This window comes from Symphodus melops (genome assembly GCF_947650265.1).
Source record: "Symphodus melops genome assembly, chromosome: 6".
Classification (NCBI taxonomy): Eukaryota; Metazoa; Chordata; class Actinopteri; order Labriformes; family Labridae; genus Symphodus; species Symphodus melops.
In genome coordinates this window covers 16,740,660-16,756,497 of record NC_136696.1, presented here as the reverse complement: position 1 = coordinate 16,756,497, position 15,838 = coordinate 16,740,660, and the positions used below count along the sequence as shown (strand labels likewise).

The 15,838-nt window shown below is 38.5% G+C and overlaps 2 protein-coding genes and 1 long non-coding RNA gene across 6 annotated transcripts in view; 1 reads left to right on the top strand and 2 right to left on the bottom strand.

Annotated features, from left to right (window-relative positions):
- Positions 1-7,009, bottom strand: part of otogl (otogelin-like) — a 22,722-nt gene extending 15,713 nt beyond the window's left edge. The window contains exons 1-16 of the mRNA XM_079347153.1: positions 6,763-7,009; positions 6,500-6,542; positions 6,135-6,180; positions 5,803-5,881; positions 5,374-5,466; positions 3,905-4,059; positions 2,879-3,000; positions 2,414-2,619; positions 1,796-1,920; positions 1,468-1,574; positions 1,252-1,358; positions 954-1,079; positions 680-788; positions 556-602; positions 330-481; positions 97-223 (exon numbers count right to left, since the gene is read on the bottom strand). Coding sequence (XP_079203279.1) covers positions 97-223; positions 330-481; positions 556-602; positions 680-788; positions 954-1,079; positions 1,252-1,358; positions 1,468-1,574; positions 1,796-1,920; positions 2,414-2,619; positions 2,879-3,000; positions 3,905-4,059; positions 5,374-5,466; positions 5,803-5,881; positions 6,135-6,180; positions 6,500-6,542; positions 6,763-6,997 — 1,879 coding nt within the window. The 5' untranslated portion in view covers positions 6,998-7,009. The remainder of the gene's footprint in view (positions 1-96; positions 224-329; positions 482-555; positions 603-679; positions 789-953; positions 1,080-1,251; positions 1,359-1,467; positions 1,575-1,795; positions 1,921-2,413; positions 2,620-2,878; positions 3,001-3,904; positions 4,060-5,373; positions 5,467-5,802; positions 5,882-6,134; positions 6,181-6,499; positions 6,543-6,762) is intronic.
- On the top strand, positions 6,932-15,838 carry LOC306826093. 4 transcript variants are annotated; one of them, XR_013779362.1, is made up of 8 exons: positions 6,932-7,013; positions 9,883-9,976; positions 12,695-12,829; positions 13,018-13,115; positions 13,328-13,359; positions 14,631-14,745; positions 15,279-15,358; positions 15,765-15,838. It is a non-coding gene; the product is annotated as an uncharacterized lncRNA (long non-coding RNA). The 4 variants fall into 4 exon arrangements; XR_013779363.1 differs by having other exon boundaries at positions 13,328-13,363; XR_013779364.1 differs by having other exon boundaries at positions 12,695-12,834.
- On the bottom strand, positions 10,418-15,796 carry syt1b (synaptotagmin Ib). Its single transcript, XM_079347178.1, has 9 exons — positions 15,706-15,796; positions 14,200-14,368; positions 13,730-13,917; positions 13,217-13,330; positions 12,931-13,098; positions 12,671-12,838; positions 12,182-12,299; positions 11,722-11,855; positions 10,418-11,586 (listed from the first exon to the last, which is right to left on the bottom strand). The coding sequence occupies exons 2-9, from the start codon at positions 14,333-14,335 to the stop codon at positions 11,380-11,382; spliced, it is 1,233 nt and encodes a 410-aa protein (XP_079203304.1). The 5' UTR covers positions 14,336-14,368; positions 15,706-15,796; the 3' UTR covers positions 10,418-11,379.

The window sequence follows — 15,838 nt, the reverse complement described above, 5'->3', positions numbered from 1 at the left end:
TATTTTTTTTAATTATAGTAAAAAGAGGAATTCAATAAGCGTGATCGATCCAAATTTGACTTATAATACAAATCTGTGCTGTATCAAACTCTTTACCGTCCACATATGGCAAGACGGGCCCAGGGTTTATACCAATTATCACCTCCCCCTCTCTGGTCAAAGTGATCTGATGGGTCACATCTTCATCCAACACCACAGTCACTGACTGAATACACACCTGCTGCTGTAGACACACAGAATATGAAGAGGAAAGATATGTATACATCAAAAGAACCTTGCAGGGTTGTTTGGTTTGTGTGAGTGTGTAAGCAAATTATTATGCATACTACCTCTGCACAGGTTGTATACTGCAATGTGACTGTGAATCTGCTGCTGCTGCTGCTGCGACTCTTTGCCAGGACGTACTGACATGCCCTCGGCTGGAGAAATATCCTACCGTCAAATGTCGTCATATACACATCACCTACTACTGAACATTCAGCTAAGAGGAGAGAAAGGGGGTAATGAATGTCAATTCAGCTTTTTCCTCTTCTTTCACTGTATTTGTTAAGTCACCTGTGCAGTTGTTCTCAGTGCAGTTCCACACTCCTCCCATGCACACACTAAAGAAAACACAGTTTAGTGACGTAACAGAAAAGCTTCTGAGTATTCTCGCTAATTATTGCATGTCAACACTCACCATATACTGCATCCTTCTCTTAACACATGTCCTTGTACATATGATGTCCCATGGTAAACACATGGACACTGGGAAACAGCAATACATGTTCCATTTTGTAGAATAAGACCTGAGAAAAAAGGCACGTTTATATTACTAGGATTTTTTCATAGGCCCATCGAGGGAACAGCGTTCCAAATTAGACTATAAATGCTGTGGTGTGGCAGTGGTTTACTTGCTTAATACCCTGTACTTTAAAATGAATAAATAATCCAGGTAATTGATTGATAAATACCATCAGGACAGTAGCAGCCATCCAAACAATGCAGGTTGGTTCCTAGACAGTCTTTCTCAAATGTACAGGTGGGTGGACAGCAACTGATACAGTCTCTATAGACAAAACTCTCCTCACAGCCGTCATCTAAGCACACAATCATGCACAACACAAGCATTTTACAAAGCATAAGCAGTGAATAAATGTTGACACATATTCCACAACAAAATGTGTAAAAATGACATAAATAGCTAAAAATGCTATGTGCAAAATAGATATGTGTATTCACTGAGAATGTGGAGCAGCATTGTTGACTTACAGCAAGAAGGGAAGCTGTCCCTCCACTCTCTTACTGGATAGCCAACGTGTGAGCAGGCTCGAGTGTACTCGACTAAGGCTCGACAAAATGTTTCCTCATCATCAGATCTAAAAAAAAAAGGGGGAAAAAAACATACTGAAACAACACCAAAGCACATAGAAAACAGGATGAAGAAAGGGTTCATATTTCAATTAGCAATGCAGATGTTTCACTTACAGGCAGAGGTCAGACACACAGCTGGCAACAAAGGGATTTGGGTCTATGTTTTCATGACAGGACAGAAATGGGAAGAAGAGAAGTGCACTGCATTTCTCTATGGCATCCTGCAAATATTAATTATACATGCATTATGATAAAAAAACAATATACTTAATAGAATGACAGAAACATAACACACTTTGCTGCAGTCCTGTCATAAACATTAAACAACTCAGTCTTAAAACTCAACCATCAAAATAATGTTGTTGCTGTTTTTTTATGAAGCAAACAGTAAAATGGTAGAAAATCTAAAGCTGAACAGGCAGAATGCTTGTGTTGTTCTTACGTCCATATCTGACTCAGAATGGCAGGGCCCGTTAAAGTCAATATCTACTGATGGACAGGCTCTCTCATGAGGCAGGTCCACTGCCCAGCTGTTAGCAAACAACGCAGGCTCGACTGTCGCGAGACCTGAAACACACAGCGGGGAAAAAATGCTATACAAAAATAGAACCATTCAAAAATGCACAAAATTATTTATATTTTTAATCTTTCATTGAATGACATTAACATCAAATATTAAACAAAAGTATTTTCGGACTAAATCTGGTACCAAGGAAAAGTCTAATTAAACCATGTGAGTAAATGAATATTGAAAGTCAGTGTCTTCGCATTGTTTACTCTTTTTCTGTAAGCTCATCCTCACTCTACTGGACAGCTCTCAATCGAATAAGTTAGGAGCAAGAGTTCATATTACTAGTCATCTGAGGAAGAACTCCAGCTCCTTTCAGCCATTCAAACCAAAACTATCAGTTCTCTCTTATCCTTCCACTCTCATCTTTTCAAGCTCCACTGCTTCTACAATTGGCCAGAATTTGAGTTGAGTGTATAATAATAATAATTGCGGTGAGTGGGTGCTGAGTGAAGGGATAAAATGATGAGGGGCCGGTCAGGCCGGTCTTACCACGGGAAGTGGTGAGGTCATCACCAGCAAGGTGGTTGAAGTTCCCACACAGGCCGCATGGGGCCCCCTGGTGCTCCTCACTCATCTTTAGATAGACCCCTGAACCTCCATCCCAGGCCAAAGAGAAGCCAAACACGCTCTTAACCAGCAGGTAATCGGCCAGTCGCTCAATGAACACACCTCCTATGGTCTGAGGCAGACTTAATCTGATATTTCAAAGAGAGGCTTGTCAAGAGAGCAACAAATAATTAGTTCTGAAATCATGCTTAAAACAATATACTGGGACTTTACACGGTGTAGATTGGGCAAACAAAAACTGTGTGTTATCGTCCCTATAAGGTCAAGGAGGACTGTAGTCTCCCGTCTTGATTTAAGATTCTTAAAATCCATCTGTCTTTTTCTTCTTACATCTTTGGAAAACAAACAAACACTAACACTCACACACATAGATTCACACAAACAAACCTGCGGCCTCCCTGGTGGACCTGATATCCAGAGATATGGATCTCCTCCTCATTTGGGAAGAACAGACTGAGTGCTCTTGGGCATAAATACACATTGCCGTCACACACCCTGCTGTTGTGAACCTGAGAACATAAAGGAAAATGATGCAAAAGAATAAACTACTTGTTATAAAAGGGGGAATCATAAGAAAGCAATTGTCTGTAGACTGAGAGCCTTGGCTTTCAATTTAAAATAAGCAGTAAAAAATAATATCACAGGATGGGACTGAGTGGAAACAATTCAGGAACTTTGCTTTGACTCAAATATGGTTGAAAACAAATTTTTGTTTAACACAAACACATTTTCATTTAATACGTGCTTTGTGTTATTGTTCTAAATTTTAAAAAAAGGAGTGTTTTTGTTAGAAAACTGTCTCTATTGATCTTTTTAAATACTGGATTATGGATCCTAAACAAGAACACACAAATAAGAACAAATGGTATCACAAATCCAACAATCTGTCAGTCCGTCTATAAGACTTCACTAGCTAGCTCATATGATAGCTGTGAAGATGCAAGTCTTTAAAAAATTGTCACAAATATAAACTTCAGTATTTTTAATGCCAAAGAAACTCTGAGGATGTACCACATTTGCTGCAAGGCTGAGAAATTCATTTTCAATGAACTGTGTCAAAACAAGGACAGCTCACAAAGGTCAGTTTCCTGTTCCATATATTTTCACTGAAACAATATTTCATGTGTCAGGAACCAACTGTCTGCTTGACATAGAGAATTTAAAAGTTATCCAAGAAAAATGTCAAGTACATCTTCTGTGTGTGTGACAAAACAAACGGTGAAGGGAACAAAACCAACAGTTATACAAGCATTATCTTAATTCTATTTCAAATGATTTAAGTTGCGAGATATAACAGTGATGATATTGGTTATGTGTTTTTTTTTGTTTTCTGCTTTTTTATTGTAAAATAAAGTTAAGGTGAAAAACACAATATTAATGATACAGTAGATAATTTTCTTTGTATGCTCTTACCCACACTGTGTACTGTGGTGTAGTGGAATGACAATCCTGGGCCAGGATGTACGAGCAGGTTCCAGGAAAGTAGAAGTAGACTCCATCAAATGTTTCGTAGTGGTGTTGACCCCACGACCTGCAAATGCCATCTCTATCCTGGCCCTGGTTAGGTACTGAGAGACAAGGGAGCAGTTCATCTTGTTATGATGAAGTGGATCAGTTTCATGTAATGACTTGAATTCATTTCTTCAGAGGTTGATGCTTTGCTAACCTGTGATGTCAAATAAAACGTCTCATCGATTTGATATACGTGTATCCTTCGGGATCTTTTATTTCAATGAACATAAACATTGAAAATGAATAACTGATTTTTATAAAACGCCCTTTGTTACCGGAAATCCCCGCAGCTTGATTTGCTAAGATGCTGCCAAAGACTCTCTCCTAAATCTGAGGGAAAGGGATCTGATGACAGTGAGTCACATTTTTCAATCTTATTACAGAGTGGCATGTCATGTGTATGGGATCATTCTGCAACAGTTGTTTTTGGTTTTTTTTAATTATCCTTTTCTTTTATCCATGATAAATACTCATGTTTTAACAAAACAAAACATAATTCAAATTTGTGTTTTTAGACGTTTTTTTAGTATTTGCTGTAAGGGAGGAACTTTGTTACCCTGACTGTAGAAAATAAATGCATGATTACTTATTTGGATGAAGCATTCTGAAATTGTTTTTTTTATTTTTTGTTCAGATAAACTTCTGTTTTCAAAACCTATTTTCGTGAAATCATTTGAATCATTTATTTATAAAATATAACTCTTTATCTTTTGTAAATAGTTTATTTCAGGGTTTGATTGAAATCCTCAGCTAAATTGCAAAGCCCTTATAGTAACCATATTAATCCCAACACATGTGTCAACACTAAATTAGGGAGCTGAAATGAAAAATCGTCCTTACATTAATTGACCTCAGATCTCCAGATAAACTGTATAAGGAGTCTGTTCAGAACATAGAAACCAGAAACTCCATCACTCAGCAATTACACTATTACCCAAGTGCAAGTGATTTTATATCGGCTGTTGAAGGAAAAAAAAGGCCATGCTAACAGTGTGTGTGTGTGTGTGTGTGTGTGTGTGTGTGTGTGTGTGTGTGTGTAGCTTTTGTTGGATTGGTATCAACATGAAGAGATAAAGAGGGAAAACTCCTTATTAATATAGTGTGTGTGTGGATAATTAATATTTGCTGAATGATTGGAGAGTCCAAAGTGCACACAAGAACAATTGTATACATAAACTCCCTCCTGTCATTTTCCTGAGTATGTAACTCCATACTGTTGATGAAAGGTTGCATGTATGCTAAGTAGCTAGCCTGTTGCAGGAATGGTACTTTTACTTTCCAATAATTTACGTTTACGAGTGATGTATCATAGCTGTTGCCAAAGGAAAATGTGCAAATTGTGTGTGAGTGTTTGTTTGTGTATTACTCACTGATCTGGCAGCGATCTCCCAGTGCTTGGAACTGAGCACAGTCACACACACCACTGTCTTGACACCAGCCACCATTGAGGCAGCCGCAGTACTCTGGGAAAGACACAATCAAACCCAAGTTGTGTCCATTATGCTTGTAAAACTCTCTGTGAGTTATGAATTGTGTGTGTTTGGTCCTGTGAGGTATCCTGTAACTATAAATTTGTTTTATGTTTTTTTTTAGGTAAGTACCATCCTTAAGACTAAGGATGAACTTTGCCTTTTGAGGTTCTTCTGGCATATTTACATAGATGCATATTGCTGACATGTTGATTAGCACTGTCCCAATGTAATACATTACAAAAGTTAAATTAGTCAATCACTCTTGGTAATTATAGTTGAATGCTTTCCTGAATTAATTTTGGGCCACCTTATAGACAGAAAATGTACCTGAAGACGCATCTCTGGCTGTGTAGTTGTGCAAAATGCTGCGTGACAGAGTATTTTCCGACAGCAGTGGTCTGTATGTCTAGGAGAAAAACAATAAAACACACACACACTCAGTTAGGGTGCACAAACAAATCTCAAGTATTAACAACCTCAGTGTTATACAATTGGTGGTGTACCTGTAAGTTAAAAGTTGCATCAAATTGAGTGAGAGAAAGTGGATGTGTCAGTGAGTGTGTCTCATTCTTTACAAAGACATCTTTGTGCCTGTTAGGGTGTTGTGCGCATGAGGGTGCCCTGACCTCCTCTGGTTCTCTTAGGTGTAGTGTACCCACCTCCTCCCCAAGGAGATCCCGTTTCCTCCGAAGTGCATTAGCCCTTCTGCACACACACAAACATGCACATTAGTGGAGAGAAACAGTCAGAGGGGAGACTTTATAGTGCACTTTACACCACTTGAATCCAGACTCCATACTCCTTACTGAAGCTTCACCAGCACACAGAAACACACCTATATCCTGTCTCTTTTACACTCTCTAGTGACAGGAAGCGTAATTGCAATACTCACTTCCAGCCTATAAACTTGAGGTAACATGTTAAAAAATAAAAGGGAATATTCATTTACACATTATTAGGCCTAGTCCAACTTGTATTTTAGCCTGATCATAAACAAAAGAAAATGGACTTTCTTTTGACTAACCTCTGTAGTCTTCCCTCTGCCCCGAAAAGTCGACTCTGAGCTCCTGAAAAGGTGACAGAATTTAAATTTAACAGAAGTAATGTGCCAAACAAAAAAAACAACAACGTAATGGGGTGGTATGGAGAGTGGTAAAAAAATAACGTGTTTGCGTTGTACCTTTAATAGAGCGTTTAATAGCCCTACAATGATGTTAAACCTTGCTTACACATATTTCAAAGTACAGTAAGAGTTTGGAGAAGAAAAAAAAACAATGGCAAACTCACCCTCAAGTAACAGCAAGTGGGAGACTGAAAACGACACGAGAAGAAATCGTTCCACTGTCCACTTTAAGTTCATCTCAGAGTCCGAAAGAAAGTCCCGCAGAAACGTTAACGGTGCATCGCACTTGTCCCGGGAGGAAAGGATAAAGGACGTGTGGTAGCACCGGGACGATGCTCGGTCCTCACTGTTAAACTTACCTGGTGGCGACAGCCCACCTGAGCAGGTGACGAGTAGCATACACCTGTGTGGGCAGGTAAGCCAACACTTCCTCTCTTTCATTCCGACATCATTTAGCTGACAGGCTGAGGTTCGTGCCTGTTTGGTATAATATTGAATAATAGCCGACTACCCATCGATAAGCACTCTACCGGGAGCATCATTTGACAGGGGCTTCTATGTTTCCACTGAAATCTGAAAGATGAGTAGGCCTATGAAACATGCTTCTTGTTTACTTGCAGCACAAACGCAGCAAGTATTGGCGTTTAACATGGATTCTGTAGTGGGAGTTATTTGACAAAGATACGCTTCTCTGTTCTCCACATTGTTATAATGCATAGGCTCAGACCTTAGTCTTAGGGGGGCATGTGAAATACATGGGGGGACCCGGTACACTAATAAATGATTCTGTAGTCATGTACATTTAACTTAATATATCTGATCAAATGTATTCAGAATAAATGCGTCATTGATTTTGTGGCAATTATTTAAGTAACTTTCAAACAAAAATGTTTAAGATAGTATCTGATTATTTTGGTTGCATTAAATATTCTTTATGTTGATGTAATTCTAAATGAAGAATTTAATGAATCCAATTCAATAGAATTAGCCAGTTTTTAGTTGATGAGCACTTCCTGTTATTTTGCATCTTTTTTCTGCTTTTGAATTCAGCAGTTATTGTCTGGTCACAAGACATAAAGAAAGTGTGAATAATTTAACTCAACAATTTCATTTGGTTGACAAAGGAGAGTTTTTTTATACTGTAATGTTAATGACAACTTGTGGGTGTATGCTGCCCGTAATATTTACAGTCTATGATGCTACATTACAAAACACAATTTGCAAGCAAAGTAATCCAGAGAGACAGAAACACTGTTGAGGTCAATTATGCATGTTATGTTAATGATAGATAGATAGATAGATAGATAGATAGATAGATAGATAGATAGATAGATAGATAGATAGATAGATAGATAGATAGATAGGTATTGATTTTAACAAGTAATTTATGAGTGAGGCTAAGATTTGCATTGTGTAAAAATATTACTTCTGGGCAGTTTTAGTTGTATTTAGATTAAAAAGAATACAGCCAAATGGTGAGAGGACAATCTATCAATCTATCTATCTATCTATCTATCTATCTATCTATCTATCTGTCTATCTGTCTGTCTGTCTGTCTGTCTGTCTGTCTGTCTGTCTGTCTGTCTGTCTGTCTGTCTATCTATCTATCTGGGATTTAATAATATTCTTAAATAGGTACAGTAAACATTAAGACTTAAAGAGATAAAGACAGCCTATGCTTGGAGCGATTAATTAATAATAATAATAATACATTTTATTTGTAGCGCACCTTACATTTAAAAGAAAATCTCAAGGTACATTAGGCCTACCAATTATTATAAATGAATATAACTGATGTGCTTAAGTGGAGCCTATTGTAACAGTCCTCCCTACGTGCTTAATATACATAGTTTGACAGTCAGCCAAAATCCATTCAGTAGTGAGTGATTCAGTTAGTTGTTCCAGACCAGATTGAATAAGGAGTGAAAACTATAAGACAAAAGAAAATGCATAGATTACCGTCATAAAAAAAGGTTGATGTAAAAAATATTAGACTTAGACTTGCCAGTCACCTGTTGCTCCACAGACTTGAGTGCACTATTCTCTCTCAACTTGGAAGTGTCAAACAGAGCTGAACCCAGCTTTGGGTTCATGTAATTAATGGGGGGTGTCAAGTGGAAGGTGCCGTTTGGTAGAAGTGGAGGGATGTTTAGGTTGTTGAGATTAAAAATGTTATTTAAAAGGCAGTTTTAGTATTTTAGTATCAGTATTTACTTAACTGAAATGTAGTTTGACATGCTTTAGCTTTATTGCAGATAGTTTGTGTTGTTTGTAGAACCGATAATAATCACCTGAGAGTGAATTGATTTCCCCACCCTTATGGTTGGTTCCAGCTCCTACTTAAGAGGAGGCTGGAGAGCCTCTGAGGTAGATTGAGTTTGGAGCTCAACAGTTTATCACAGAGCTGAAGGGCACAGACTGGTATTGTTTAGAGCTCAGTCTCTTTGTTTGTTTGGCACATTTTGCCTAATGTATTTTTGAGAGGAAGAGAGGACACGCATAAAAATGTGTATTTTAAAAAAATAGTATTTTTTTTTTCAATCAAACAATTACTATTTCCCTCAAACATGTCTGCATTACTTTGTTGCATCGGAGAACATATACAAGTACACTGAATTTAAGTGTATTTGTATCCCTCCCTGCTCGGTGGGAGTGAGAGGCAGAAGGTACTCGCGTGAAAAATGTATTTATGTATACACAAGTAGTTGTTTATATTCGCCTATATGTTCCGATATTGACAGCGACAAAGCCAGTCCGTCTCTATTGTCTCAGATGTTTTAATGTTTTATAAGGGTCAGTTACTCAATAGAAATGACATTTATTGCATACTTTACATAGTTTAAGGCAGTTAAACCTTTTGAGCTAAAATCTTTGTGTCACCTTACAGTTTGTTTATTTCTTGTTTCAATTTGATAGTAGCAGCATTTATGTTGACATTGCCCTTCGCCACAACCTCCGACCAAGGTCACCACGACCTCCGACCTCCCTGCTGGCTCTCCGTTGTGGGTGTGGGAGGCAGATGGGGATGGGCTTTTATTTTTTTATTTTTTTATTTAATTCAATCAATTACAATTTCCCTCAAACATGTCTGCATTACTAACTGTGTCGCAATAGTGACACAGGAGAATGGATACAAATACACTGCATTTAAATTTTAACTATGTTTTGCCAGATTGCTGTTGGAGTTTTACATAAGTAAAAGTGTCATCCTTGTCCTCTCAAAGTGTAGTACAGACTTTGGCTGTTGTATCTGAACTAACATGTCTTGTTGATTTGGTTCAAAGGTTTTCCAAGAAGACAGATGTTATTGTCCAGAAGAAGTCTCCCGCAGCCATGCTGCTGAAGAAACCCCCTGACTCTGAATAGAACTTCATACAGGTCAGTCGGTTCTTCTTTGTTGGTATTATTATCTTTTATAAGCATTGCTTTTGAGTATATATTGTTTATTTCTGATTGATTATGAATATGTAGTTTTTTTGTTTGAGAGAGCGACACTGGAATAATGCTGCAGAGAGAAACAGTGACAAGCCATACGACAGTCATCTCTCCTCCCCACACACCCAGACTCTGGCAGTTCACACAGGAGCTAAGAACTTAAACAGAGTCCTTCCTTTTCCCTGAAGTCAAACACATGATCTGGTCCCAGGACTTTTTTAAAAGGTCTAATGAAGCTTAGCAGTGACAATGCCACTACAACACATTTTCTTACCTAAATGTTTTGATCCATATTTCTGAAGAAAATGTTTGTTTTGTTTGCTCAGTCATAAAAGCAATCAATTTATGAAGACAAGAAATTTAAGAAATTGTATTTATTGCATACTGTACATGGTTTAAAGCAGACTTTAAGCTATGTCTGTTTACTACTCAAAACCTTTTGAGCTGGAATCTCTGGGTCGCCTTACAGTTTGTTTGTTGTTGTTTCAATTTGACAGTAGCAGCATTCAGCATGGAAAATTGTATCCACCCTTTCTCACGTGGTCAAAATAAAACAGACGCATGTGTGAAATCCACGATTTACTGCATGTTCGTGTTTAATTTATATTGAAGTTCATTCACTGTAACCTCAGTTAGATTAATAAAATGTACAAGATACTTAATTAAAACTGGGCCAAAGTATTGAGATTATTACTTCTTTCACAAGTAAAAGTGTGTGCTGTGAAAATGGTTGAATAATTGATTGTGTTCTTTTTCTTGATTCTGGCATTTTCTTGTATTTTGGCTCTGAAGCTGCAAAGAAATTATTCTGTCAGGCATCTCATTCTTAACTTTACATCAACACCATAATGAATGAAGAGTTTCTTGCTTTTTTAAATTGAAAAGAACCAATTAATTAATTTCAAAAAGGGAACAAAGAACGTCATGAAAGTACAGCAATGACAGCAGTCACATGAGGAACTTTTCACATTGTCCTTTGGATTGGCTCCCTCTGCAGGATGATCACGTGAATATCTGCTGAGGTGTGCATGTAGACAAACTGAACTTCACCCAATGATTTAAGAAAATTCATTTGGTGAAATAGCAATGTGCATAGTGATACACATTTTGTTTAAAACTCCTTTTTTTTTTTTTTAGCATTTCAGGTTGAAGCAGGTCCAAAATAAAATCTATTAGGCTTACAGTCCACAAGGGATTCCATGAAGGGTTAAATATGTTATGATTGGGCAGACTTACTTATTGAAGTACCTTAAAAAGGATTCAGAGGAAAGGAGGGGATATGAACATAAACTTGGAGTAGTGGGTGTAAATGTGACAAGGTTTCATTGTCCTTGGATGTCAATGTTTCATTTCTTGTTTGAAATAAGCGCGTTGACTTCATCCTCTGGTTGAAGGCTATGCCACTGGGCAATTGGCCTCCTGGGGTTAGCCAGCATGTCTGACCAATGGCATTGCTCCTTCCCAGTGCTGTTACCTCCCAGCAGCACCTTCCCGATGGCATCATTTTTCCCAATCTTATCATAGTCCAAGACAGTCACTGCAATTTGAACTTTCTGAAAATGTAAAATACACACATAAATGAATGCATTCCTGATTAAATACAAGTGTGTGTGTGTGTGTGTGTGTGTGTGTGTGTGTGTGTGTGTGTGTGTGTGTGTGTGTGTGTTGGTGTTTCCAACTTTGTGTACCTCCATTTGTTCACATGGAACTTCAAAGCTGAAAGACTCATTGTAGTAAGGGTTCAGAGTGTTTTTCTTTATTGTTGTTTTCTTTTTCTTGAGTCTTTTCCCATTCTGCATTAAGTGGATCTTCACATAAGGGTCTGATGGAGAGAACAGATGGCATTCATGGCAGAGCTACAGATGCAACAGCCTGGCACTGATTCAGTTGCTCTATCAGTCATTAAACAACAACAGCCATTTTTGTAGCTCCAAATAGTTTCTGCAAGAATAGAAATTGCCTGGAAATAATAGCTTTAAGGCCATTAATCACAGCAAACATATAAAGACATATCTCTATATATCTTACTACATTAAGTGTTTAAGCTGTTAAAAAAGCTTTAATTTGTTCTGTTGCTGATTAACATTTATAGTGAAGGAATCGACTTTCGATTCATGTAAATGGAAATATGTTCAGTGTTTGACTCACCTGATAATCCACCCACATCCATTTTCTTCAGGTTTTTGGCCTCCAAGATCACAACTGTCAGCTTCCCTGCAGTTGGCACATACCTCAAGGACAAACACACATCTCCAAGCCTCTCACTCTAACACAAAGAGAGCGAGAATATTGTTGGGGACTTGTTTGACTGTCTTCATGGTCACATTTAGAAAACAAAGTCACAAAAAGCTATGGTCTTCTCAAGAGAAGGCACCTCAAAAGCACGTTGAAGAAACTGATATGATAAGCTTGCTTTTGAAATGAAGCTCAATTTAACCCTCAATTTAAAAAAAAAAAAAATACTGTTTAAGATTTTTCCAAAATCAAATAAATGAAAGGGACGTTGTTCAATAAAGTAAAAGGAAATGCATCTTAAAAAGTAGCTTCTTCTGACTAACAATTTGCATCTTCCACACTATACTTGTGCATCCTTTTTCCAAGTTCAACTCCTCTCCCCCTCTCACAGTGTGCTCCCACCTCCTCCTTCTCTGCCTTCTGCAGATCCCTCCACTCCTGCAGAGACTGGCTGAAGTCCATGCTGCTCATTGGTATCTTCACAGCTCCGATGGCGTCGTGTTTTGAGAAACGGTCAAAGTCGTACACAGTCATCACTAGCGTTTTCCCGCCCAGCTCAGTGTACGGTACCTACAAAGCACACTCACTTTGAAACACATGCACCATGAGCTGCTAGTCAGGCTAAATAACCCGATTTATTCATCTAGGAGGTTAGATGTTACCTTAAAAGTGAACGTCTCATTAAAGTTGGGTTCAAGAGTCTTTCTGTGAACTTTGGTTTCAAATTTCTTCTTCTTGTCTGGGAGCAGATAGAGTTTGACGTAAGGGTCAGAACTACCGCCCACGTCCATCGCAGGCAGTTCAGCAGCCTGCAAGATGCCGACTACCAGCTAGGATGAGAAGAATGGCAAGGAAATAGAATCTAGCTGTTTGACAGTAATGAAAAATATTCAGATGTGACATTTAAGAGTTGGCAGAAAGACGTCTCAGTGAATAGCAGCATCTCACCGTGTTATCAGTGAAGTTGTAGTCTAATGTGAAATGTAGCCTGCCCAGCTTCTCCTCCTCCTTGGGCTCATTATCCGACAGCTCTGTTTCTCTTTTGCCTTCATCTTTCAGCGGCTGCACATCAACAGAGACACACGTCACAGGCAGGTGAAATATGTCGGCTTTAAATCAAAGAAGACCTTATGTCAACTTGTGGAGCTACTACTTGTGCTGTGTTCCTATATGTTGCCTAGCATTACACAGCCATAGGCAATCAAATAGAGGAAATGTTGCCATCTAAAGTTAATTTAATCACGCAATATACATGTCTAAATTTGACCTACCAAAGCAACTCAACTTAGATCTTCAACTTTATTACAGCATGAGGACTCAACACATCCATTCATCTTAACACACACACACACACACACACACACACACTGACCTGGATGTCAGGACCATGATACATTGCAAGGACAATACATCTGTGTGTGTGTGTGTGTGTGTGTGTGTGTGTGAGTGTGTGTGTTCTACCTTGTTGTAACTTCCATTCATTTCAGTGTCATAGTCCCCCTGGCTCGTCCCTTTTCCCTTTTTCTTGTCCTTTTCTTTGTCCTTTTCTTCGTCCTTCTTTTTCTGGCACTTTTTCCACACGCACAGAGCACAGGACAGCACCACAAACAAACTCACCACGCATAGTGCAGCAACACCCCACGACGGCACTGCAACCCACATAAAACACATGCACATACAGTACATGATAAAAAAACGATTTGTATAAACTTAAGCATACCGTTTTTAACCCTAAATATATCCTGAGATGATTTTGACTTTTTGCTTACTGTCATTGTGTCCAGCTTTTCATTTGACTTATTGTTATAATAATAATAATAATAATAATAATAATGCTTTATTTTCAAGACTGGAGCACAGAGTCTGCTCTTGCATCAGTACCACTTTAAAAGTCCATGATGATTACGAATGAGCGAGGGTGTCTAACTCACTTCGGGTCCTGTGCAGTTCACTCATGAATTTATTGGGGCTGTGGGACTGGTTCTGGCCTTGAGTGGTTTTTGGCATTTGGGTTGGGGCAACAGTGTTGCCTGGTGCTTCATGGTCAGCTTGATGGTTCCCAGTCATTTTTTGAGAAGTGTCAGTAAGTCCAGAACAAAACTGTCAGGGAGGCAGAATACAGGAAATTATTGAACAGCCATAACAAGACACTTTGTGCAGTAAAATGTAATATACATAAATAGGTGCAGCTGAGAAATCATCTAAACAAACCTCATAGACACATAAACCCCAAGGCAGCGTGCTCATAAATCCTGTGATAAGGTGTATTTAAAGCAATAATGTGCTTATAGACGCTGTATGACCATTAGTGTCAAGTGACTTCTCTTGTTTCTGCTGGCCTGGCACTAACACTTTAACACAGGATATGCAACCCGCTGTCCCTGCCAAACCTGCTGACATGGAGGGGAGAGGACGGGGAGAAGTGAAGTTGAAGCGTCACGCGTGGACCTCTGCTGTTCCTCTGTGAGCTGCCAGAGGTGAGAATCATGTGCCAAGGTCATGCTCAGACAGTGCAGGTGAGCAAAATGCATGGGAGAAAAGTTCCAACGACAAGACTTAGGTCCCAAGTGCAAAAGTGTTTAGATTTTTTTTCCTCACAGACATCAGAGGTATTGAGTATCTGCGGTTGAGTCAGCAGATGTGATCAAACACTGCTCTCCAGTTATTCCGTGTTTTTCAGGGTACTTGGAAAGACAGCATCTCAAACAGAAGCTGCCATTAAAACATGTTAAAAGGAGCTGATAGTGAGGGAAACAGAACAGCATGTGCCATAACACTACTCTGATAATACCAAGTTATTATTATTATCACAAAATATTTAGAATGTTTTTTTTATTCTGATCCTCTTGTGTAAAAGTGTTCCTTTATCTTTGAAGTGCCCGTACAAAAGAGAAACAGGAAACGTGCTATGAACTTGTAAAAATGATAACTACTGGAGCACGGTACATGAAATGTATACAGTAAATGTCTCTTTGTCAATTTTTGTCTTTTCCACATTTTTTTGTTGCAGAGGTGAAAACGAATGACTCACAGTTTGCACCATATGGTCCCCACAATGCAGCTGCTGTTTCTTGCACCTGATCTTACAAGGTTGGAAGGTTCATTGCAGTATATAAAAATATAGAAGGCTGTTTATCTAAAATAATAAGTCTAACAAGACAGACTGTTTGAAACACGAAACATTTCCTCATCTTTTAGAATATGAGTTTTTTTAAGTACATGTGTGGAGGGGTGGGAATTAAAGTTGAGCAACCAACAAAATGATAACTTGTAAGAATTGTGTTGTTGTACCCCAGTCGGAAAACTGTATAGAGAATTACCTCAAAGGACCTGATAAACATTTATCTCTAATGCAGTTATGTAACGAACATTCACTTAGCACCAGCAAGATCAAAACAAATCAAAATACTTTAAATTAATGACAAAAAGAGACATACCTGTGCTAAGTTGCTTCAGCAGGGATGCACAGACTTACAGGTACTCCTTTTCCTTACAGAGAGTTGGACTGGACCACAGAGGGCAGGAGAGACGCAGCGAAGACAGTAAGGTAAAAGACTTTTTGTGCCTCAC

What these genes read in the sequence shown, in the direction of transcription:
- syt1b (XM_079347178.1), bottom strand. Translation starts at nt 14,335, where the DNA reads ATGACTGGGAACCATCAAGCTGACCATGAAGCACCAGGCAACACTGTT. An exon ending in ATGAGACGTTCACTTTTAAG is followed by an intron (nt 12,839 to 12,930) that starts GTAACATCTAAC and finishes TGTGCTTTGTAG; the next exon opens with GTACCGTACACTGAGCTGGG. An exon ending in AGAAGGCAGAGAAGGAGGAG is followed by an intron (nt 12,300 to 12,670) that starts GTGGGAGCACAC and finishes TCTTTGTGTTAG; the next exon opens with AGTGAGAGGCTTGGAGATGT.